This window comes from Siphateles boraxobius, unplaced genomic scaffold (genome assembly GCF_051911475.1).
Source record: "Siphateles boraxobius isolate OS27281-9 unplaced genomic scaffold, OSU_SipBor_1 12, whole genome shotgun sequence".
Lineage (NCBI taxonomy): Eukaryota > Metazoa > Chordata > Actinopteri > Cypriniformes > Leuciscidae > Siphateles > Siphateles boraxobius.
This window is the reverse complement of record NW_027508722.1, coordinates 24,714,506-24,740,601: the sequence shown is the minus strand read 5'-3', so window position 1 is coordinate 24,740,601 and position 26,096 is coordinate 24,714,506. Positions and strand designations below refer to the sequence as shown.

The 26,096-nt window shown below is 42.9% G+C and overlaps 1 protein-coding gene across 1 annotated transcript; it reads left to right on the top strand.

The window, feature by feature from the left end:
- The first annotated feature begins 669 nt into the window (after nucleotides 1-669).
- LOC143728495 (soluble guanylate cyclase 88E-like) lies at nucleotides 670-25,755 on the top strand. Its single transcript, XM_077219360.1, has 14 exons — nucleotides 670-860; nucleotides 2,061-2,236; nucleotides 4,900-4,992; nucleotides 5,099-5,356; nucleotides 5,518-5,659; nucleotides 9,034-9,154; nucleotides 9,793-9,922; nucleotides 10,105-10,251; nucleotides 10,439-10,585; nucleotides 22,494-22,650; nucleotides 22,793-22,902; nucleotides 23,011-23,100; nucleotides 24,850-24,968; nucleotides 25,392-25,755. Exons 3-14 carry the CDS (start codon nucleotides 4,981-4,983, stop codon nucleotides 25,753-25,755), a joined length of 1,797 nt encoding a protein of 598 aa, XP_077075475.1. The 5' UTR covers nucleotides 670-860; nucleotides 2,061-2,236; nucleotides 4,900-4,980.
- Nucleotides 25,756-26,096: the final 341 nt, after the last annotated feature.

Sequence of the window (26,096 nt, the reverse complement as noted above, 5' to 3'; positions counted from 1 at the left end):
GCTTAAAGATAAAGAGAGAGAGAGAGAGAGAGAGAGAGAGAGAGAGAGAGAGAGAGAGAGAGAGAGAGAGAGAGAGAGAGAGAGAGAGAGAGAGAGAGAGAGAGAGAGAGAGAGAGAGAGAGAGAGAGAGAGAGAGAGAGAGAGAGAGGAGGGGGGGAGGGTATTGCTTTAGCCAAATTCAGACTCATCTACACATTACACAGGACTGAGGTCTGCAGGTAAGCCACATACATTTACTCTAACTTTTCTATCATATATTGATCTATTAGATCAATCGAATTTGGTGGTCATTAGTGGTATAGATTGCATTATTTGTTTAAATTCTAATGTGAATATATAGATGTTATAGAGGATGTTGTACATTATGTAGCCTCCATCACAGTGGAGATTTTATAACAGCACAACCCATCGATCAAACAAAATAGCATTTTACACATGCAGACAAAAAAAAGAGCATGCATAAACACAGGGACTCTCAGACTCTCATAGATTACACAAAACTGTCAGCAACAATATAATATTTAGTGAGCATCTATTATTTGTATAAAGGAATTTTTATAGGACTTCTTCGAGTCCTAGAAATCTCTGCTTGTTTATGCATCTCATTGATTTTTGCCATTTAAAAGCCTAACTAAAAGCTGGACTAAAAGCCTCTTGATGTCCATGAAGCATCTCTGATCCAGGCTGAGCTCTCTGCAGACTGATAAGCATAAGGTTCCAAACCCCCTGAAGATGTATGAGCTGTATTTGGAAGCGGTGAATGACTACATTAACGAATCATATGGAGAGGACGTATGGAGGCTAATCGAGGCCAGAGCGGAGATCCCACACCTCAAATTTGTTCGCCACCAGATGTACAAGTATGTCCTGAAAGTGCAGAGTCGCATATCTGATTAATTAAGTGTCATAGATTGTTCGGGCTAATTTAGCAATAATTGAGTTTATTATTCCAGCGATAATCTGATCCTAAGATTGGCAAAGGCAGCTGGTGAGGTTTTAGGAAAAACTCACAATGAGCTGATGTACGCTTTCGGGGTCTACATGGTCAAGCGGATAGGAAACTATGGCTATGAGAGGATCTTAAAGGTGATTTTTAAGCACGGTAGACTATGTATGTGACATGTACTCATTTAGATAAACATAATACACTATCATTCAAAAGTTTTAGGTCAATAAGATTTTTTGATTTCAATTTATTTTGATGGTCCCTTTAACACATTCTGTTGACTATAAGTAATGTTGCACCTACATGTCAACTAACTCTCATTAGGGTGTTAGTAGAGTATTAGTAGACTGGTAGGGTTAGGGTTAAAATAAGCTGACGTGTAGTTGCAAAGTTACGTATAGTCAGTGGAATGTCTGTTGAAGAACCATCACAATAAAGAGTTAGCCGATATTAAGCAGTCAACTAATACTCTAATCAGAGTTAGTTGACATGTAGTTGCAAAGTTACTTTTAGTCAACAGAATGTTCAAAAGGGACCATCAAAATAAAGTGTAACCAACTTTTATTTTTTAATTGGTCAATTGTGAAAGTAAAGACTTTTACATTTATACAAAAAGGTTATTTAAAATCAAATGTTGTTCTTTTGAACTTTCTATTCTTCAAAGAATCCTGGAAAAAAATTTATCATAGTTTCCACAAATTTATTAAGCGGCACAACTGTTTTCAACATTGAGTAATGATGCTAAAAATTCAGATTTACCATCACAAGAATAAATTACATTTTACAATATATTAAAATAGAAAAGAGTCATTTCAAATTTTAATAATATTTCACAATATTACAGTTTTTACTGTATTTTTGATTAAATAAATGCAGTTTTGATGAGCATAAGAGGTTTTAATAGTATAATAAAAATTTTAAATATAGGCTACTATTGTTTTTTTAAATAAACTGTCTTAACCTATATTTAAAAAGAATTATGATTTATTGCAATATCATTAAAAATTGACATTTTTCTTCTATTTTTCTTTATTGGGCTTTTTTCAATGGACAATTGTATAATTGTACAATTTTTTACATAGCTTTTAAGTCTCTTTTAATGTCTTTGTCTCAGGTACTGGGGCGCAATGTACGAGATTTCATCAATGAGCTGGATAACCTGCATGAGTACTTCCGTTTCTCCTTCCCAAAAGTCCAGCCTCCCAGTTTCTGCGTAGAGGAAGAATGTGAGACAAGTCTTACCCTGCACTCACCGTTCAACAAGGAAAGGATTCACACAGTTTGTCAAAGGTAATAGTGCTACTGTGAGTGTAGAGCGTATATTGTATTCAGACCAGCAGCACGACTGCAAGTGTGACATTGATTTTAAACAACAGTTCAATAAACCACAAATCAATAACATAAATTCAGACGCAGTATTGGCAGTTACGTCATTAAAAAAAGCCAAAGCAGAATTAAATATTGGGCATCTCAGAGCAACAGAAAGTGATGTTTCGCTCCTGAACAAATCGAGTGGATGAATGTTTATATCATATGATTCACATATAAAAGTCGCTTGTTTCGTTTACTAAATGAATCAGAACAAATTGGTTTATTGAATGATTCAATGAGTCACTTGAGTCTAGAGCCCGACCGATATGGATTTTTGGGGGCCGATGCCGATACGATACCGATTAAAAAAGCCAGATACCGATATATCGGCCGATATTATTTATATGTATATTATAATACAGTAGCAGTATTATGTGTATTATAGTACAGTACCAGTCAAAAGTTTGGACACTTTCCTATTGGTGTATTTAAACTTTTGATGGGTACTGTATATAGAATACACAGTATAAACAGAATAAATATAAAAGTTCTGCAATGATCACTCAAATGTGGTGATCAAACACTTGTGTGACAAAGATATGTAATGGAGGCAGGGTGAATGATAGAATGAGAATGATACATTTGAGCTATAACCAAACTAGTTTGCATTGCATGTTATATTATATTATATTCTAAATACTGTTGCATAATCTTCACTAACGACTTTGTCTTTTAATTTAGTCACGTTATATAAAACATAACTTGTATCAATAAATATATCAAAAGTGTCACTGACAAAACCTTATTATCTTCTATTTTTAGTCTTAATTCCTCTAATCTCTACCAGTGGAGGAAGAACTCAGAACTTTTTACTACAGTAATATTAATAATATCATAATGAAAACGTTTTTAAATACATATGTAGGCTACAGTACTTTTATGCTATTTTAAATAAGTAGTAAGCTAAATGTACTAAACGTGAAACATAAAGTGTTATAATTATATAAATTATTGGAATATTGCTTGATGTTGTAATGTAGCGTTATAGGCAGAATGAGCTTTAAAACTGTGTACACGGGCCCTTATCACTCGTGTCGCAACAGCTGTTTACCCGTGACCCGTTACAAAGCAGAATGGGGCATCATTTTACTGTCGGAGATTTGTCGCTCGCGCAACGCATTTTAATCAATGTTTCATAAACCAATTGCCTGGATTTAATAAATAAGAAGTAAATATAGCAGACAATAATCAGGACTTCTCAGCTGCGCGCTTGCAATAGTCACAAGCTCATACAATACGTGACAGAGGCTGGTAGCAGAGAAATCAATTCTGTGAATTACACTGCGCAAATCAAAAGTAATAGGCTACTACCCACCGGATGAAGAAGGGTTGGCTCTCAACAGAACATAAAAAATTCATTTTATTTTATTCATTTCATGTTCGCATTTATGAGGAAAAAACAATGTTACGGACATGACAAGCTCTGAAAGCGCCACTAAAGTGCTTTAAAACTTTCACAGAGACCTCAAACAGAAAGCACAAAGCCTTTCATTAAAGTGAATTTCGTTTTGTATTAATTGTATCTTAATTTAAATCAATGTTTCATCAACCAATTGCCTGGATTTAATAAATAAGAAGTAAATATAGCGGACAATAGATAATCTCGACACGGAGGCGTCAGCGCATGAACTGGAGGTCATCTCATGCATAAATGAACCGAAACTCAGCGTATAAACCTGAGAAATATATCTATATTGAAATGTCTACTTTTAAACAGAACAATACAAAATGAAAGACAGACTGTTCTCTACTGTAATCCGTATGAAATGTGCATTTCTCTCTGGCGTGTTCACTGAAGATTGCGAGTCAGTGTCTCAACTTTGCAGCGACACTGACTGAAAACACTTGTTAATTAATAAAAAATTAAAATGTCTCCTTGCTATATTTGATGTATTCGCAATCATTACTTTTGCCAGTTCTTTGTGACAGCTTTTAGGTGCTTTACTGGCAGCGCCACCCTTACATGAATCACTGCAGCCGCATTTTTATAAATATTCATTTATCGGCCATTATAAATGCCGATACCGATAGTTATGAAAATGGCAATATATCGGTCGGGATCTACCTGAGTCATTCAAACAGTAGCCTTTTGCCACCTACTAGCGTAACAATGTAACCTGAAGAAAGAGTCACCAGTAATGCAAAGTCAATGCCCAGAATGAAATTTTAACAATAATAAAAAGTACAGGCCAAGTATTAAGATTTCCACCGATTACACCGTTACAACTAATATAATTTACATACAAAACTGTACATCTGAGACAAATTGTTTCCTACTGAGTCTCCTTACATTTGCTTAATAAATCTTCTTTATACATAATTTACTGAACGAACAGTTACCATATTAACAGGATGAGCATAATGTGACCTCTGCATGCGTGCTTTCTGAAACTGCATATTAAAATGCTTGAGAGATGTGCAGCATTATTATTCAAATAATGATCTCAAAGTGAAGTTTAAATAATTGAGAGGTGGTAAAATAATGTTTGACTAGATCTTACACAATAAAAGCTGGTCAGCCAAAGTGTTTGTAGCCTTAGGCTGTTTAAAATTGAAAAAAGGCTGTTGTGGCTCCTCTGTAGGGCAGCTCTCTCAGGTGGGTCGACAGTTTTACAATACAGACATTGACGGTGGAGATTCTGTCCAAAGAGGAAACAGAGCAAATGACATATGTGGTAAGAGTCCAAACAGACGAGACATTTACCTTCCTCTCTTTACACAAACCCAGCTCTGTTATTCATTATTTCTCACATTTCTGATCTTCTCACTCTCTCTCTGAAGGTGTACAAGATGAATTTTGACAATGCTGCGTTTAAGCACCGCATGCCCCAGCAGAAAACAGCTCCAGGCTATGAGAAACTGCCCATGAAGAGAGGAATCTTTTTTGACATGTTCCCCTTCAGCGTAATATTCCGTAGGGACATGACCATGTTTTGGACAGGAGATGGTTTGAAAGAGGTGTTTTCTGATCTGCAGGGTAAAAAGGTCAATGAGGAGTTTACCCTGGTGCGACCCATGCTGGAATTCAGCTGGGATAATGTGAGTGAACTGGAGGGTTTGGAGAATAGATCCAAAGCAGCATAAAAGTAACAACCAACAACTTAAAGATGAGGCGTTTAAAAAAAAATGTTTATGCTTTCTTTTCATGCTCTTGGCATTTGTGTCCTGAAAAGGTGCTTTGTTGGTGTGTGCTCTTTCAGATCTACACCCACCTCAACAATGTGTTTGAACTGCTGTCTAAGGCTGTGGTGAAGAGCAAACAGAAGGTCAACATCCCTAAACTCAACAAAGAGGAACCAGAGGAGAAAGAGGAGAGTGAAAAACCTAAAAAAGAAGAGCGAGGTACAGTGCTTATTCTGTTTTAGTTGAACCATTTTTACACTCACTGTGAGGTAAAATCTATGGAATTCTGCAGAATAGATTATATTAGGGTCAAACGTGCAACAAAAATTATCACGTTAAATAAAAAATAATAACGTTTAAAAAAAGGTCAGTCACATGATTCACTCAAGCAAAGGTCAGCAAGAAATAGATATTTTAAAGAAATTAATGCTTTATTCTTCATTCAATTAAATATATCAAAAGTTACAGAAAAGACTTACATTGTTACGAAAAAAAATGTTGTTCTTTTGAACTTTCTATTCTACAGAATCCTGATGAAATGTATTATGGCTTTTGCCAAAATTTTAATCAGTTCAACTATTTTCAACATTTAAAATAATAAGAAATTAAAATAATTATTACAAATGTGACACTCACTTTTTTAGAACCATTCAATTTAAACTTTTCTTGAAAATGGTATAATGGATTTTCTAAATCATATGAAAACAACATTAGCACAAAGAGTACATTTCTAAAGAACTTGGCATGTGTGTTTTAAACTAGATTTTTATTTAGATTTGTCCACACACACACACACACACACACACACACACACACACACACACACACACACACACACACACACACACACACACACACACACACACACACACACACACGCACACACACACACACACACACACACACACGCACACACACACTCACCTAAAGGATTATTAGGAACACCTGTTCAATTTCTCATTAATGCAATTATCTAATCAACCAATCACATGGCAGTTGCTTCAATGCATTTAGGGGTGTGGTCCTGGTCAAGACAATCTCCTGAACTCCAAACTGAATGTCAGAATGGGAAAGAAAGGTAATTTTAGCAATTTTGAGCCTGGTATGGTTGTTGGTGCCAGACGGGCCGGTCTGAGTATTTCACAATCTGCTCAGTTACTGGGATTTTCACGCACAACCATTTCTAGGGTTTACAAAGAATGGTGTGAAAAGGGAAAAACATCCAGTATGCGGCAGTCATGTGGGCGAAAATGCCTTGTTGATGCTAGAGGTCAGAGGAGAATGGGCAGACTGATTCAAGCTGATAGAAGAGCAACTTTGACTGAAATAACCAGTCGTTAAAACCGAGGTATGCAGCAAAGCGTTTGTGAAGTCACAACACGCACAACCTTGAGGCGGATGGGCTACAACAGCAGAAGACCCCACCGGGTACCACTCATCTCCACTACAAATAGGAAAAAGAGGCTACAATTTGCAAGAGCTCACCAAAATTGGACAGTTGAAGACTGGAAAAATGTTGCCTGGTCTGATGAGTCTCGATTTCTGTTGAGAGATTCAGATGGTAGAGTCAGAATTTGGGTTAAACAGAATGAGAACATGGATCCATCATGCCTTGTTACCACTGTGCAGGCTGGTGGTGCTGGTGTAATGGTGTGGGGGATTTTTTCTTGGCACACTTTAGGCCCCTTAGAGCCAATTGGGCATCGTTTAAATGCCACGGCCTACCTGAGCATTGTTTCTGACCATGTCCATTCCTTTATGGCCACCATGTACCCATCCTCTGATGGCTACTTCCAGCAGGATAATGCACCATGTCACAAAGCTCGAATCATTTCAAATTGGTTTCTTGAACATGACAATGAGTTCACTGTACTAAAATGGCCCCCACAGTCACCAGATCTCAACCCAATAGAGCATCTTTGGGATGTGGTGGAACGGGAGCTTCGTGCCCTGGATGTGCATCCCACAAATCTCCATCAACTGCAAGATACTATCCTATCAATATGGGCCAACATTTCTAAAGAATGCTTTCAGCACCTTGTTGAATCAATGCCACGTAGAATTAAGGCAGTTCTGAAGGCGAAATGGGGTCAAACACAGTATTAGTATGGTGTTCCTAATAATCCTTTAGGTGAGTGTATATACTGTATACACACACACACACACAGAGAATTATTCGCTCACATATTCCATGCCTAATAATAGCCAAAGCCACACTGACCAATCAGAACAAGAACGTAGAGGTGTTGACATCAGAAATCAGATACATTAATAGCATGTAAGCATACACATCCTTTCACAAACTGCTCTGAGACACAAGGGGTTGAGAATCCAAATGCTGCTTTAAATGGCCAATCCAGAAACAAAATCTATATTACAGGCGAGGGTCAAAACCACAGGGCAAACAATCCAGATAATAACAGAGTCCAAGACATAGGCAAATCCAGGGAGACAAGCAGAAGATCAAAACCATGAAACCAGAAAATAACACACAAAATGCAGTGTGACAAGATACAAGACTTTGCAATGAGTGATTGAATAAACAGGGCTTATATAGACAGAGTTAACAAAGGCAATGGGTTATGGGAAGTGTAGTTCATTATTGGAAAGCAAAGAAGACGGAAGGAGTGCCCTTGATTTCCACTAGAGCGCACTCCTTCCGTCTTCTTGGATGGAGAAGCTGGTGGATGTAATGCATCTAACCATCTAGCCTACGCAGATCTACATTGTTTTAAAGCAGATAATGTCCTAAAACATCTCATGCTGACTTCTGTTACTGTGCCTCTGCTGTTCTCTCAGATATTAAAGTGATAGATGAAATGAAGGGGACAGATCTGGAATAAACAACATCTGCAAAGTTGCAATGCTCAAAGTTCAGAGCAAAGGGAGATGTTTGCTTTTAAAGAAAAGGACTACAACAAATGGCTGGTAGAGACTACACGACATTCCTCCCGGGTTACTGACATTAGCAACCCTAAAATTTACAAAATTTACAAAAGTTGTTGTATAAGAGTACATTTGTGAGTCAGCACAAACTTTAGCATCCTTCTTTTCACATGCAATAAAAATTCACTCTGTGTGCATCTCACATCAATGCTAATTGAAGGTAGTTAACTCCACATCAGCAAGATAAATTCATCAACTAACCATTCAGAGACGTCCTGTTGTATTCTACATGTTGTCTCTTCTTCTTGAGTCTCTCCATCTTTGTCTGACTCTGTTTTAACATTAAAGGCAGAACAGTTTCTGTCATTTTAGTGTGTCTGTGTGAGGTAATCAGCTGCTAACACGCAAGAGCTCTTGAAACCCCGCCCTCTGAGGCAGCTCATTTGCATTTAAAGGGCCAGACACGAAACGGTTAAAGTGACAACTTTAACATGCTATATAAAAATATATGTGGGGTATTTTGTGCTAAAACTTCACACACACACTCTGGGGACATCAGAGATTTATTTTACATCTTGTGAAAAGGGCATTTTACCACCCCTTTAAAGTGTTTTGGGAACCTCAGAAAGTGCCTTTAGTCTTGATCATCCAAAGGAATCCAAATCTTCTGTCTATGCAGTGAAAAATTTAACTTCTCTCTTGTTCAGGTAAGTGCAGTGAAACCATATTTGAAGACATGCGGGAGCCCCCTAAAAAGCCTCTCCACCTCAAGGGCCAGATGAAGTACATCCCTCAGTGGGACTCCCTCATCTTTCTAGTTACTCCCATGTAAGCTTTCATAATCTCACACATTTACAACTTTGTAGTCTGAGCTAATGGAAAACATTAGTTTAGTTATTGCCACATAAAACTGACAATCAATAGTTCTCTGCCAAGTCATTTCAAAGGGACCATATCCTATATTCTCGTAGCTTTTTTAGTAATTTTTTAGTTTGAAATTACCATTTTCCATTCTCTCTCTGACCTCTGAGAATTAAACAAGTTATCACCTGGGTTTTTTCAGGATCCAGTTTTTACATTTGACATCATCCAACACTGCAGCAAAAATGTTAAGCATACAAAAGCAACAAGAATGTCCTTAAAAACAAGCATGTTGTAAATAAAAAGTTAGTAAATTAATTTTAAGTTACTAAGCCCATTTATTTTACTATCGTGACTATGCACAATTATATAGGTTATTTCCCCCTACTGTCCATGTCCTGATCAGAACAGACCTGCCAGTTGAGTAGTACTAATCTATATAATTTAAATCCTGTTTTCCAAATGAGCCCTTTAAAATGTGTAGTATGTCTACAATTGTCAGATCTGTCTGTAGAAACAGTTTAACTGCAGAAAAAAAGCTGTTTTTATAAAAAGATTACAGTTATGTTGTAGTCTTTATTAAAACATATTCTCCCTTTGTACAGTATTGAGACAGTGGAGGATATGATAAAAATGGGTGTTTACGTCAATGATTTAAACCTGCACGACTCAAGCAGAGAGCTCATCCTGGCTGGAACACAGCAATCAGCAGAGCTCCAACTGGCACTTGACCAGGTATAAATGTCACACTGATGCCACCAAGCCCAAAATCCCATCCTTAAAGAGACACATTTGAGTTATGTAGCTGAATTTCCAGTATGGACTGACTCAAGTCTATTAAGCCAATTATTAAACACAGAGTCTGTTGTTATTCCATCTAGAAATGACAGGCCGATCTCTGACTGGGCCTCCTACAGGAGCAGCAGAAATATGCACAGCTGCAGGAGATCATTAATAAACTGGACGAGGAGAAGAAGAGAGGAGACTCCCTGCTGTATGCCATGATACCCAAAGCAGTGGCGGACAGACTGCGCAAGGGAATCACAGCCCTGGAGACATGTCAGGTACACACAAACCCACCCATTAAACACACTTCTAAACACAAAATTTAAATGAATTTCACTTAGTATAGACTGACCATTGAGATCAAAATCTCTAGAGGGTTAATGATATACGATGAAAAGCACTTTATTTTTTTAGTGCTGTCCTGCTGTTATTAAGCGCTGTTCTTGATCTGTTATCTCCCTCCAGGTGTTCCCAGATGTGACCATCCTGTTCAGCGATGTGGTGAAGTTTAATGAGATCTGTATCCACATCAGCCCCATGCAGGTGGTGGACATGCTAAACGAGATATACATCGTTTTTGACACACTCAGCGAGAAGCACAATGTTTATAAGGTAACATAAGGAACTCCAACAAAGGCAACTTTTCCACTGACACAACATGTTCTTTAAAGATAAAAGACCTTCAAAAGATCTTCAAAACAATCCTCTCATCAATCCTCAGGCACGATATATATATATCACTAACTATCGGTTATCGCCCTAAATTAGATTATTCTATAATCTAATATTGGCAATAGCTATTTCTATTTTAATATATTTTAAAATGGAAATGTAAAAATGGAAGTCATCATACTCCAGTCTTCAGTGTCACACGATGCATGAGAAATCATTTTACTGATTTGCTCAAGAAACATTATTTATAGATATCAATGTTGAAAACAGTTGTGCTGCTTCGTGTGGAAACCATGATAAATTTTTTCTGCATTTTTTTCAAAATTCCAAAAGAACACCATTTATTTTAAATAGAGCTGCAGTCTGTAGTTTTTCCTCTTTGTTGCCATCTCTGTTCGAAATCTGCAATTGCAGTTATTCGCGGAATTATCAACTTTAAGTGGGTTGTGCCTCGGCATGGCACAGCACGGATGAATCCAATGTTCCCTTTCGAAGGGAACTCAACAATACGTCAACGACGCTATGGGGAACGCGCCTCAGGCGTGACAGGTGTCTGAAATCACTATCAAATCACGTCAATCATATTGACCGGCGACAGCCCGTGAATCATTAGCGTGAATGATTAACGTGCAACCTGGAAGTATAAAGGGGCGCCTTGCAAACATGACAAATCATCTCATCGTCTTCAGGGACTGTCTGTTTGAAAACGCTACTCAATGAAACGGTAAGAAAATGAAATGTACAGCACACGAGTGTGTTTTTTCCTGCCTGGGAGAAGAGCGCGCACGAGAGGTTCTCGAGGGAATCCTCTGTGTGAACTGTGAGCGTTTTTCTCTTAAAACGCTCCGCTCTCGTCTGGCCCTCTTCTCGAGTGAAGGGGGTTCAACGTCTGGTCCGCGTGGTCCCGCTCGTGCCGAGGCAGAGCGGCGACTTGCATCATGGGCTTCCAGATAGAGCTCATCGATCATCTTGAGAGTCCTGTAAACCTCTCAAATGATTCGACGGCTGACGAGGGCGAACTGCAGGCACCAATGGTTTCCTGCAGTTGCTGCTCTTCAGGACGAGCAGGAGATGGCTGAGGAGGTTTATAATCAGGTAGATCCTGAACCCTCTCAGCCACCCTGCCCCGTGTGTGCAGACCTGGTGGATGTTGTGGAGCGCGCCGCCAACAGGCTGTAGCTGCCATGGCGACGCGCTAGAGGAGAGACCGCTCGCGGTAGGCTTGGCGATCGGTTTCTCCCCTGCCATACACACCAGCTCAGGTGAGCCTTCCATTCCTTTCTGATCTTCACACGGAGATCGAGAGGGCATGGAAGAGCCCATACTCTGCCCGTATTCACCGACATCAGCGGGTTAATTTACCCGCTGATGTTGAGGGGATCGCAGAGCATGGGTATGTGTCGATGCCGCCCATTTGACGAGTCGTTTGCGAACTATCTACTATGGTGTCTGGGCAGGCGTCGACACTGAGAGCTCCAACCCTGCCATCCAAACCGCTAAAGTCAACAGCACGTTTGAATGGCAGAGCATACACGACAGCGGTTCAGGCTGGTGCTTCCCTGCACACTATGGCGGTGCTGCAGGCATATCAGGCCGACCTGCTGCAGGATCCTGCATACCGCTGAGATCCGGTTCCACACCCAGGCAGGCGGGAGGGCCTGGCCCTTCACGGTCCGAGGACCGTAGACAGGGCCAGAGAGCCAGTGTCGCCTCTCGTGCGCCCCCTCCGTGGAGGAACAGGGCGCAGAAGAGGCGTGACTCCCGCAAGAAGAGGGATCTGAGGGAGGTTATCCAGCACAAGCGCACACAGTGTCGCTGATGGATAATCTCCCCGGAGGGCTTCATTAAAAAGAAATCCAGCCCTCTCCTCTCTTCTGACTCCCCAGACGTTCATTACATAAGGCCTGGGGCTGGGCCTATGATAAGAACGATGTTCCAATGGCCCGCCTAGGCTTGGCTAGTAGAAACGCCTCTTTCAGGCATGTAAAGTGGTGGACCCCAGGGTCATAAAGAACTATCTGGCGAGTCTTCACTCCGCACGTCGCAGGTGAGCTGACTGGTCTTTTAAGAGTAATTTTTTGTGAATTAAAATTCCGAGATGTATCTCTCTACAGACCTCGTTCCCTGTATAGAGCTATGGGGTCATGTCAAGGTAATAAGGTAAGAGAAGTTTCCTGGATCATTAGGGCCCTGAAGTTCCCCGTTAGGTGGCCAGAACGATAACTATGTTAGCCTTCGGGCTGTTAGCCACCTCAGGGTAGAGTAGTTGGTCTCTCTCTTAGAATTTTTTACTTAGAGTGTTGACTGATGCTAGAGCTTCAGATAGATCTTATGTCCGGCCCACGGGTCCGTTGACTTCTTCCTGAGTATTTCGCCCCTTGAGCTCTGTTTGGGTTTCATTAGGCTGAGCGATTTCTGCAGCCCTTTGTATGGAATAATACAGACTATATTCTTTAGTAAGGCTGTGGCTCCTCCGAGCCCTCAGATTGATCTATGCTTGCAGGCTGGCCCTCACCAGGGCCGCCTCTGTAGCTGGCCTAGGCTGTGCCAGGGATAATAGAAGCGCTCTGCTAAAAATTTTAGCATTTCTTCCTCTGACCCTTCACTGTGTGAATGTTGGTTTCTAGCATCCCTGTATAAACAGCCTCCTCCCGTGGGAGTCGTTAGGCCAAGGCCCGCCCCCTTCTCTGCATTCTGGGGTGCCTAGAGTAATGCAGCGTGGTGCTGAGGATGGTTTGTAAGGACATGGTAGGCCTCAAACAGGCCTCCGTGGTATATATGTCTTTATTGAGCAGGGTTAGGCCGTCTTTCGCTTCACGAAGAAGACTGGGTTTCCTGCCCGACTCTGCCATGCAGAACTGGCCTACGGATTTAGGCCGCCAGTTTAGGCTTCACTCACCTCGCTGAGCTACTGCTCGAGCGCTAGGTTGTAGGTGGTTGGCTTTCATTCAAGCCCCACTCCCCTAGGTTGGGCACAGATACATTTCTGTCACCCCTAGAGCCGCTGGCAGGCCCGCACCCTGGTAACCTCAGGGTGAGGTGTGAGTATTCCCCTGTGATACAGGGTAGGTCTGAGCACTTCACTCCCAGTTCTGTTTTATCCCACCTCGCACCACTATGGCTCGGGTCGAGTATGAAGTAAGCTTCACTTCTTCTTTGGTCGAAGTACGCTCCCCTGAAGCCAGAGCATTGCCCTGAGCTGACGCCCATGCATAGATGGTAGGCCCCTGACTAACTGGGGCCTCCGTTGAGGCAGAGTGGCGTATGTTGTACTCCCCTTGTTTTAAGGGTGCTAGCTTTCTTGCGGAGTACACTGCCATGGGCAATGTGATTAGGCACCAGGATGCTGTAGGCGCTGTGTAAACAGTTTTTTTGCCAACGAAGGCTGCGCCATTAGGTAGTAGGCCTCAGCAGGCCTCCTTGATTGGACAGCCCCCCAGAGGGCACTGTAGGCCAGCTCACTTTACGTGGTTGGCCTTGGTGGTTCGGGCAGTTGACTCACTGATGGGTAGTAGGCCTTAAACAGGCCTCCTCGGAGGTGAGTCCCAACATTGTGGGACATACCTTATAGCGCTACTGGAAGCCCATTAGTGAATTATGCTGTGTAGTATGGTTTCCAACAGTGTACTTTATGGCAGAATATGACTTGCTATTAGCTAGTAGGCCCGACCAGGCCTCCCTGATAGGCGAGTCCCCAGCTGGCTGGCCTTAGCAGGCCACCTTATACTTTCACCCGGACTCAGGGCTCAAAGCTACCAGTGGTTATCAGGTAGTAGGCCACTCAGGCCTCCCTGAAGGTGAATTCCCACTTAAGATGGTTATCAGGTAGTAGGCCTCACCCGGCCGCCCCGAAGGTGAATTCCCACTTACGTTGGCTATCAGGTAGTAGGCCTCTCTGGGCCTCCCTGAATGTGAGCTCCCAAATATTGTGGCTGTCAGGTAGTAGGCTGCTCTGGGCCTCCCTGGATGTGGGCTCCCAAATATTTTGGCTGTCAGGTAGTAGGCCTCACCAGGCCTCCCTGAAGGTGAGTTCCCACATGCTGTGATTATCAGGTAGTAGGCTCCTCCGGGCCTCCTTGAATGAGAACGGTCAGGTAGTAGGCCTCACCAGGCCTCCCTGAAGGTGAGTTCCCACAGATAGTGGTGACCAGGTAGTAGGCCTCACCAGGCCTCCCTGAAGGTGAGCTCCCCACATACTGTGGTTGTAAGGTAGCAGGCCTCACCGGGCCTCCCTGAAGGAGGAGCCGGGCCTCCCTGAAGGTGAGTTCCCACGTACTGTGGTTATCAGGTAGTAGGCCTCACGTGCCTCCCTAAAGGATCAGGTAGTAGGCCTCTCCGGGCCTCCCTGTAACGCTCCCTAGTGGTGCTGGGTTTATGAAGCTAGTGGTCTCTTGCTATCAGTTTCAGCTAGCCTTAATAGCCAGCTGCTGAAGGCGAGCTTGCGCCCTGGCTCGCTAAAGTGTTCATTCTCTGCTAAAGGTTCCCTCCCGGAACCTTTTCTGCCTACAGCCTGGTTTGCCTACCAGGCAGACCTTGTGCTCCCCTCACGAGGGTCTCTTTGAGCATGCGGCTTCCTGAGTCTGGTCAGACGGTCGTAGGCCTCTCGTGAGGCCTCCCAGTTAGATCAGCCCTTAGGCCTTCACAGGCCTCCTCAGTGTTTTGAAACACAGACACTGGGTTGATCCGTGGATCGAGTAGAGAAACTCCGTCGCTAGCAAGGGTCGGAAAGCACTATGCTGAGTCATACTCTCCGGGATATCCCGTCTCTGAGATCCGGGCCGAGTGGTTCACTGCCAGCTTCGCAGTCCCTCGGGTTGGATGCCTTACTTAAGGCATTTGTCCAGAGGCTCTGTCTTCAGACAGACAGGATTTGGCCAGACTAAGTGTCTATGTACTGGCGCCAGGTCAGGCCGTCCTGGTGGCATTTCGGGGTGAGTAGGTTCCCCTGAATAGTGACTGGCTGGGGTTCCCTTGGGTTCCCTAGCCACATTCCCTAGAAGGGACCCCTTCTAATTGGAAGCTGAGGTTCCAGGCCCGGAGCCGGCCCAGGTAGACCTTTCATTTAACCATGTTTATGAAGGTTTTTCTGTGAGGCTGTAGCTTGGGCTATGACCGTAGGGAATGCTGTCACTGACAGCCCAGTGTGACCTGAGGGTGAGTGGTTCTAGCGTTTCATTTGAAGTTGCTGGTTCTGACAGTTGTCACTGCCACTTGGCATGCACTCCCCTTAGCATGGCGGCGTTGGTATATCGTTCCCCATAGCGTCGTTGACGTATTGTTGAGTTCCCTTCGAAAGGGAACGTCTCAGGTTACCACTGTAACCTATGTTCCCTGAGAACAGGGAACGAGACAATACGTCTCCCTGCCATGCCGCGGGGCTTGCCTACCGTACAGTCCCTTCAGACGATAAGGTGATTTGTCATGTTTGCAAGGCGCCCCTTTATACTTCCAGGTCGCACGTTAATCATTCACGCTAATGATTCACGGGCTGTCGCCGGTCAATATGATTGACGTGATTTGATAGTGATTTCAGACACCTGTCACGCCTGAGGCGTTCCCCATAGCGTCGTTGACGTATTGTCTCGTTCCCTGTTCTCAGGGAACATAGGTTACAGTCGTAACCTGAGACGTTTTGAGGAGAATGTGCGGCTGTCAGTCACCACACCAGTGTGGATACTGTCATTCAGAATCACAGATTCTATTTTTTGGAAGTATGACCAACATAAGAATTTTCACCGGAAAATGTCATCTGAACAAGTAAGTAACGTCTCGGTTACATATGTAACCCTCATTCCCTGAAGGAGGGAACGGAGACGTAGTCAACATGTCGACTGATTGGGATCACACTTAGGGAGCCTATCATCTTCGAGTACTGTTAAAACGAGCCAATGCACATTGGCATGCGAGATCTGCATCTCACACTCCGCCCCGCAGTCCGGGTATAAATACAGAAGTGGATGCACGCACCAGTTGTTTTTTGCTGAGGAGCCGAGCGGAGCCCGGAGTCAGTGGTGGTCCAGCAATAGTGGTGAGGGGACTACGTCTCCGTTCCCTCCTTCAGGGAACGAGGGTTACATACGTAACTGAGATGTTCCCTTTCAGTCACTAACGTTTCGACGTAGTCGACGTGTCGACTAATTGGGATCCCAATTAAAATGCCACTACTGCTACCACCTTCCAGTGCCTAGACAAAAGCCTTCTGATCCCCCCGCATTATTGATCCTACTTTATTTTACGGCTGCCTTTGATACTGTAGACCATATTGTTCTTATTTGGCGTTTGGAGCATTTCTTCTGTATCAAGGGTACGGCCTTACAGTGGTTTAGATCATATCTTAAAGACAGGTCTTTTTCAGTGGAGATAGGTACATTTTCTTCATCTTCTGCTCCTATTATTAGTGGAGTTCCTCAGGGCTCTATTTTGGGCCCCCTTCTTTTTAACTTGTATATGCGTCCATTGGGGGATATTATTACGAAACACAATGTATCGTTTCATTTTTATGCAGATGATTCACAGCTGTACCTGCCGTTGAAAGCTGGAGATTCAATTCAACCTTTGTTGGAATGCATCAGGGACATTTAGAATTGGTTAGCGCTTAACTTTCTCCAAATTAATGAGGACAAAACGGAAACAATTGTTTTTGGTTCCCCAAAATTGAGGAGTAGTACTATTAGGGAGCTAAGCAATTATTTTCCCTCTGTTTCCTCCCAGGTTCGGAAACTTGGCGTTATCATGGACTCAGAATTGTGCTTAACTAAACAAATTAATTCTGTTATTAGGAATAGTTTTTATCAATTGCGGATTATTTCAAATATTAAATGTCAGCACAAGACATGGAGAAGATTATTCATGCTTTTATTGACTCACGCTTAGATTATTGTAATTCTTTGTATCTGGGCCTTGCTCAGTCGTCACTTGGTCGCCTCCAGTTGGTACAAAATGCAGCTGCAAGGCTGCTGACCGGGACAAAGAAATATGATCATGTCACCCCAATTTTAGCGTCCCTTCACTGGCTCCCGATTTATTTTAGAATTCAGTTTAAGATCTTGTTGTTTGTTTTTAAAGCTCTTAATGATCAAGCTCCATTTTACCTAACAGATCTTCTTACTCCTCAGCCACCTTCCAGATTAAGATCTGCAGACAAGGATCTATTATCTATCCCCGCTCCCGTTTAAAAACTAAGCTTTCTCAGTTGCCGCCCCCGTCTATGGAATCAATTGCCTTTGGACATCCGCCTTGCAGCTTCCATTTACACTTTTAAATCAAAATTGAAAACTTATCTCTATTCTCTGGCATTTTGATACTTAATATCATTGTTTCAATGTTTGTTTTTGTTTAGTTTTATGTTTCTGTGTTTTTATTTATTTATTTTTTATTACTATGTTCAGCACTTTGGATAGCTCTGCTATGTTTAAATGTGCTTTATAAATAAAATTGACTTACTTACTTACTTACTTACTTGATAGAGGTCAAACAAGCAGGATAACTGTTCTTTTAAAAACAGGTTTTTGACTCAGCTCCCTGAAGTGGCTCAAGGGGAGGTCTCTGTAGTGCAGTAGCACCAGAGATAAGTCCCAAGAGGGTATAAAGGGGGCGCAAGGCGATTCAGTTTCCTTGCTCCCCTCAGGAACCTGATGATCAAGTCGTGCTTCCCCATGGATTTGTATCCACTGCATCATGACGTGTGACAATATAGAGGCAACAAATATTTAGAGGGTGGAGGCAGACAGCCTTACCCAACCCATCTTGCAGGAAAGAAAGGACAGAAGTGATCGAACACCTTCGAGGTCTCCTCTCGGAGAGAAGACTCAACTCAACGAACAGGTTCCACTCCAGGGCGTAAGCATGGCTCGTTAGAGGGTTCTCTCACAGAAGTGATGGTGTCTACGACATGTTTTTGGTAGATCACCCAGAACCACCGCGTCCCGTCCTTTCGGGACCAGAGATGGAGTTTCCTGAGGTCTGGACGCGGGTGCCATCACCCGAGGTGGTGAGGTTTGTCCGCTCGGACAGGGAGTAAAACAACTGGCAATGGGATGAGTCTGGAGAGGCAAACAGATGTAACTGTGCGCCCCCAAAGTGGTCCCAGAACAGCTGGACCCCTGGGGATAGAGTCTCTACTCTCCCTGGGCCATAAATTGTCATGAGGGCTTGTCGGAGGCATGATTGAGCAGGCTGGAAACGTAAGTGGAATGAAGTGACCTCAGAAGCTTCTGACCCCATAGGAAGGTGTACTGTCAGCAACTCTAGGCAGTTGATGCCGATGCAGTCGGAGGCCCGCCCAGACCCCCCTTACTGCATGCCCTTTGTACGTGGCCCCTCAGCCAGTGTTTGGCGGACACTTGCTTTAGGGGCGGCTGGCCTGGAGAAACAAAGGTCTGATCACGGGCTGAGGGTTTGGCGGCAGGCCAGGTGATTGTCACAACGAGCGTGCCGCTCTACCATGGCCATCTCGGGACTCGGCCGTGAAACCAGTGCTGAAGCGGTCATCATATGGAGGAAGCCATTGCGGCTGCATCTGTCATATGCCCAAGGTTCCTCTGAAAACGCTTCAGTGGGACCCTTTCTCACTTCTGAAAGCACCGACCAGACATGTACCTTCTGTGAGGCGTGTATAACCGAGTCCAGCTCCTTACCGGAAAAAGAGATCCTCAGCCCCGTGGCTGAGTTTACTCTTTTCCCAGTTGACCTAAAGATCCAACTGGCTATGTAGCACTCGAAGGGTAAGATTTGTACTGAGACTTCGAACTCTCAAATGCAAAAACACAGGATGGCCTGCATTGCGGAGGATGGAGATCTGAAGTATGCGTCCTTCAGGTAGAACACTGCAGACCAATCTCGGGGACGGAGCATTTGAAAATGCATCTCTGCGTTAGTAACTTGAACAGAGGCTTGTACAGGGCCCGAATGAAGAGTCGCAGGTCCGAGATTGGCCATAATCCACCACCTTTCTCGGGTACAACGAAGTACGAGCTATAGAAGCTGGTCTTCATACCGGCTGGAGGAACCAGTTCAATCGCATCCTTCTCCAGTCGACCAGACATGTACATTCTGTGAGGCGTGTTTAACCGAGTCCAGCTCCTTACCGGAAAAAGAGATCCTCAACCCCGTGGCTGAGTTTACTCTTTTCCCAGTTGACCTGAAGATCCAACTGGCTATGTAGCACTCGAAGGGTAGGATTTGTACTGAGACTTCGAACTCTCAAATGCAAAAACACAGAATGGCCTGCATTGCGGAGGATGGAGATCTGAAGTATGCGTCCTTCAGGTCGAACACTGCAGACCAATCTCGGGGACGGAGCATTTGAAAATGCATCTTTGCGTTAGTAACTTGAACAGAGGCTTGTACATGGCCCGAATGAAGAGTCGCAGGTCCGAGATTGGCCATAATCCACCACCTTTCTCGGGTACAACGAAGTACGAGCTATAGAAGCTGGTCTTCATATCGGCTGGAGGAACCGGTTCAATCGCATCCTTCTCCAGTCGACCAGACATGTACCTTCTGTGAGGCGTGTTTAACCGAGTCCAGCTCCTTACCAGAAAAAGAGATCCTCAGCCCCGTGGCTGAGTTCACTCTTTTCCCAGTTGACCTGAAGATCCAACTGGCTATGTAGCACTCGAAGGGTAGGATTTGTACTGAGACTTCGAACTCTCAAATGCAAAAACACAGGATGGCCTGCATTGCGGAGGACGTCCTTCAGGCCGAACACTGCAGACCAATCTCGGGGACGGACAATTTGAAAATGCATCTTTGCGTTAGTAACTTGAACAGAGGCTTTTACAGGGCCCGAATGAAGAGTCGCAGGTCCGAGATTGGCCATAATCCACCACCTTTCTCGGGTACAACGAAGTACGAGCTATAGAAGCTGGTCTTCATATCGGCTGGAGGAACCGGTTCAATCGCATCCTTCGCCAGTAGGAGTGTCAGCCCGCGTGAAAGGGAACATTCGCTTAACACCGAAGTGTAACGAACACTGCTGAACTTGGGTGGACGCCGGGCGAACTGAATCGTACAGCAGAGTCTGATGGTACGGAGGAGCCGACTGGACCGGTCACACGGCGCCGTAGCGGGGCGTGGTAATGGGGACTCGACCTTCACGCATGAAGGCGAGTCTCGATCTCAACACCGTGATGTTCTTGTAATGAGAACATAACTATCCAAAAATCGCTGCTTCAGCGTATATATATATATATACATTTTTTTTTAAACACTTGCAACCATTGTGACCGTCAGAGGGGGACAAGGGACGACCGCATCCAGAAACGCACGGATAGATTGACTTCTTGAAAAAGATGCAAACGCACCCGTGTTGCTCTTTCAGGAAATGGGACCCGTCACCAGTGCCGGAGCACACAGGTTAATGACCGCGGCAACACTGAACAGTGAACTGAAACAGTGAAGCACTCACTTCTTTGCCCTCTGACCAACCGTCAAAAAACACACAGAAACGATGCTGTTAAAACAGCAGTTGAGAGCTCAGAAGCTCGTGATCACTGCTGCACTCGCACTTTAAAACCACCAGCACTGGGAGGGTCTTCCAGAAGAACACCGACACACTCGCTCGTTGAAAACTTCAACACTCTTCAGAGACATCTACACCGATCAGCTCTGAAGCGAAAGACAACTGGTGCGTGCATCCACTTCCATATTTATACCCACGCAGCAGGGTGGAGTGTTAGATGCAAATCTCGAACGCTAATGTGCATTGACTTGTTTTAACTCTACTCGAAGATGACAGGCTCCCTTAGCGTGATCCCAATCAGTCGACACGTCGACTACGTAGAACGTGAGCGACTGAAAGGGAACACCCACATTTGTTCGGACCAACTAAGGGGAAAAAATCATTGCAGTAAATCGTGCTGATTAAATCTAACAATCGCTTATCATATCACGTCAAACCCAGCAAATTATACTTTGTTCTCAAATTGTAAATGTTAACAACATCAGCATTGCATGACTACATTTAATGTGTATTAGGGCTACCTGTAGTTCAGTTTCCATTTCTGTGCCACCAACAAATGAATGTTCCTTAGAACTGATTCTTACCTTTCCAGCAGAAAAAAAGCCGTCTCTGCGTCCGTTTTGAACCCCTTCAAAACACGAAGTTCACACCACCTTTCAAAAGCTTTTCTGATATTTATCCTTGTTTTCACATGGGTCCTGCTGCAGTCTCTCTTTTTTTCTGTAGCCACTCCGAAGTCCGAAGTCTTTTGCATTTTACAACAGGTGAATCTCCAGTTGTCACTGGTGATTGTCATTTCAACCTTTCTGGATCCGCCATCAAATTAATACGTTTAATTATATCAAGTGCTGTGAGAAAAGGCTATAAATCTCCACCTCCAACATCCTCACAGGAAACATGGCCTCCTAGCCGAGACACCTTCTTTATGTGTACAGATGTGATGTAATTACACAAAAACATGCTCGAATTTCCCGCGGATATCCACCAGTACCACTGGAATTAAAAACATTATTACAAGCTTACCGTTTTGAATCGAGCTACGGCAAGCAGATAGTTTTGAACACTGGCTGGTTATGTACTGTTATGATCATTTTTAACCCAAAAAAGTTACGGACTGAAGCTTTAAATACATTTTTTTTTAGCATTATATGTATCAATTTAATGCATCTTTGCTGAATGAAAAAAACGTATTTCCGTACTGACCCTGTTTGGTACAGATACTGTTTGGTGGTATCTGCCAGGATTATGCATCTATGCATCTCTATTTTTTAATAAAACTTTCTAATTTCTAATTAAGTACGGTACCTTTCATCTTTATTGTCATTATGAAAGCGCTTCAAATTGGGTGCGTAATGAAACTCCCAACTAATGCTCTTGCTCACTCAGGTGGAGACCATTAGGGATGCCTACATGGTGGTGGCAGGTGTGTCCAATAAAACCACATTTCATGCCCACCACATCTGTGACATGGCCCTAGATATGTTGAGCTCTGTTGATCACCTAAAAGACCCCTCCACCGGGGACAACATCCAGATCCGTGTTGGTAGGTACACACGGACTCACACAGTATCCCATCCATAACAAAACAACAACTCTTTCATCTGATGTATTCATAATTTGTAGTGCCTACACATTTTAAGCTCTTCATGCTCCAGCTAAAGGCTTTTGTTTTGGTCTTCACACAGGGATTCACTCTGGAATGGTGGTGGCAGGGGTGGTGGGTCTGAAAATGCCCAGGTATTGTCTGTTTGGAGACACTGTGAACACGGCTTCTCGGATGGAGTCAAATGGCGTGGTGGGTCATTTTCTTATGTTGTACTGAGACTAGACTGTCTTATCATGAAATAAATAATGAGGGGAAACAATTAATTAACAGCTAATTTTACTCTTTCTGTGCGGCTAGGGTATGCAAATCCACATCAGTCAAACCACCAAAGACCATCTGGAGCATGAGCCATACATCATTGAGGAACGTGGACAGATTTTTGTTAAGGTACTACAGTACATTATTATCATCACCAATATCTTCACTATTATTATCAACAATGTTATGCACATTAAAACTTACAAAACTATGTACACCAATGAAAAAAAAAATGTTTACAGGGTAACTAAACCCCTGGTCAGAGCCTGACTCCACCCACTGGCAATATTTGAAAAATGCTGGAAAAGTGGGCAGAGCCCAGCGGAGGGGGGGAGTGCACCTGAGACGCATCTCTCTGTAGACAAGGGCGTGGTTAGCTGGTACCCTCTGACCTCAGAGGGTACCACAACTTCCAATAGGAAAATTCAACTGCAGTAGCCACCGTTCAACCTGAAGAGGGCAGCACTCAGACGTTTTTACACCATATATTGTAGAATTAAAACACTTTAAACCCAAATGTCAAAAAACGTACTCGAATCAATGAACAGCATTTATGAAGCTCCATTCTTACAGATCATTAACTAAAAAAAGTTGTTTTAGTGTTTAGTTACCCTTTAAGAAGTATTTTATGATCACCAAGACTGCATTTATTTGAGCAAAACTACAGTAAAATAGAATTAATGTGAAATATTATAATAATTTAAAATAAATGTTTTTTTTATTTTAATTTATTTAAAAAAAATATTCCTTAAATGGCAAAGCTGAATTTTCAGGTTTCAGTCTTCAGTGTCACATGATCCTTCAGAAATCATTCTAATATGCTGATTTGGTGCTAAAGTAACATTACTTATTATTATGAATGTTGAAAACAGTTGCACTGCTTAATATTCTTTTAGAAATCGTGACACTTTTTCCAAGATTCTTTGATTAAAGAACATTCAAAAGAAAGTAATTTTTGAATACAATTTTTGCTGTCACTTTTGATCAGTTTAAAACATTCCTTTCTGAATAAAATAATTCAATACCTTTAAACAAAAATCTTACTGACCCTAAGTTTCCAATGGGAGTGTATATATTAGAGTTCACAATCATAACATAGCATTACATAGTATGGGTCTAAACATTTCTTTCAGAGCCAGAGTTTAAGTCTTGCCCAAAAACAGTTGCATTCAGCAATATAAATGCTCAGCCCGATCCATATGTAGTAAAACATTTATTATCCTATTTAAATAGCTTCATATAATTTAAGTGTACATTAATGTAAGTGTAACAGAAGGCCAGCTAGTAAAGAGCTGCGCGAGTAAACCTCACTTCCCTGATCTCAAGAGGCACACTAGCGATGGACTACCGTCCTTGTTAGCACACCCCCCTACCATGCTGGAGACGCTGCTTGACCTGTTATGAGTAGAATTGGAAGGGTTTCATTGCTGCCGAGACCCGGATGAGAATGGGGTTTATGGGGGTGAGTGTAACTGAGGCCAGCTAGTGAGAGCTGTGCAGGAAAACCCCCATGACACTAGAGGCTGTGTTCTTTAGCATCTTTGTTAGAGCGCCCACCTCCCATGCTGGAGATGCCGGTTCGAATCCCACTTGGAGCGGAAAGAGTAGTAGGAAGCCAGCTAGTAAAGAGCTGTGTGAGTAAACCTCACTTCCCTGACCTCAAGAGGTGCACTAGAGGCTCCAATGCCGGGAATGCCAGTTTAAATCCCCCTTGGTGCGGTGTGAGTAGAACTGGAGGGGTTACATAAGCATTATGTCTTAAAGTACCATTTGTCTAAAACTTTTCAAATAAAGATTTTCTTTGAGTATGACTTAATATTACTCATACCACAAGCAAATAAAGTGGTGTGAAATCAACTGTAATCCCTCTTGATTCAGGGTAAAGGTTATATGAAGACATACTGGCTGAAGGGAAAGCAAGATCTGTCATTTAAGACTCCAGCAGAGCTCAGATACAGCAATGAGCAGAAGGACTCAGAGGAGAGAAGCTCAAATGGGTGAGTTTGGAAAAACACAAGTGAAAGCACAACAACTATGTGATCTACACTGCTGAAAAAAGACCAGAATTCTAGGTTTTCAAAACTTAACTGGTGAAACTGGTTGAAAAGCATCATGGCCGACCAAGGATGTTTTGCTAGTCAAAAAGGACTGGAGGGGACACTAGTATAGCCTACAAGCAAACACAAAACATAATGCAGGTAGCTGGTTTTGCTGGTAAGTGAATATCTTTCACTTCATATGCTCTCCCGTTTATAATGAATCATTTTGATGCCTTAAACATGATGATATGACTTACCTGCCATAGGCCATAACCTTATACCTTTCAATTTATCTTTTTTTTCCCTCTTCCAGAGAAATATCCTGACAGAATGCTTAACAGTTGTGTTTCTGTCTTCCATCTTAAATGTAATTTCATTCAGGTCCACTTGCACCAACAGCAAACATTCCCCATCAAACCTGAGAATCCCCAATGAGGAGCAGGCTGAGGGCAAGCCCACTCCCACTGACCTGCCCCCTGACGCCCTACCAGCACTAGAGGGCGCACCAGACCCAAACACATTCGCCAATGAGTCCCAGCAGGACAAAGAAAAGGTTAAGAAGACAAAGAATAACAAAGAAGGGAATGTAGAAAAAGCTTCGGGTAATGCGCAGGAAAGCACTCCGCCTGCTGGCGGCCAGGAGAATGGAGCCACAGAGCTTAACAAAAAGCACAGTTTCAGAAGCCAGTACTCACGATTACCAGCAAACCTTCCCATGCGAAGCACAGCCTGCAATTTGCTGTAATATCCAGGGGGAGATTTATAAAATAGTACTTATTATATTAGTGAATATTTCCAGCTTGAATTTTAAAAGCAAATTTTGGGAACAAATCTGGTGAATAATGCTGACTGTGGTACATAAACCTTTTTTTTCATGCAGACTTAGATGTCTTTTTAATGTCAAGATAAGATACTTCTTAGTGTCAAAAAAATACTGGTAACTAAATTCCATGATGTATTTGGATCCTAATTTGACAGTAAATCGAAAAAAAAGGGAGAGGATGTCCAAAGTGCAGTTCGGCTGCTACTGTACTTCCTCTTTAAAAAGTTTGAATAACTGTATTTGAATGTTTTATTTAAAGTAAC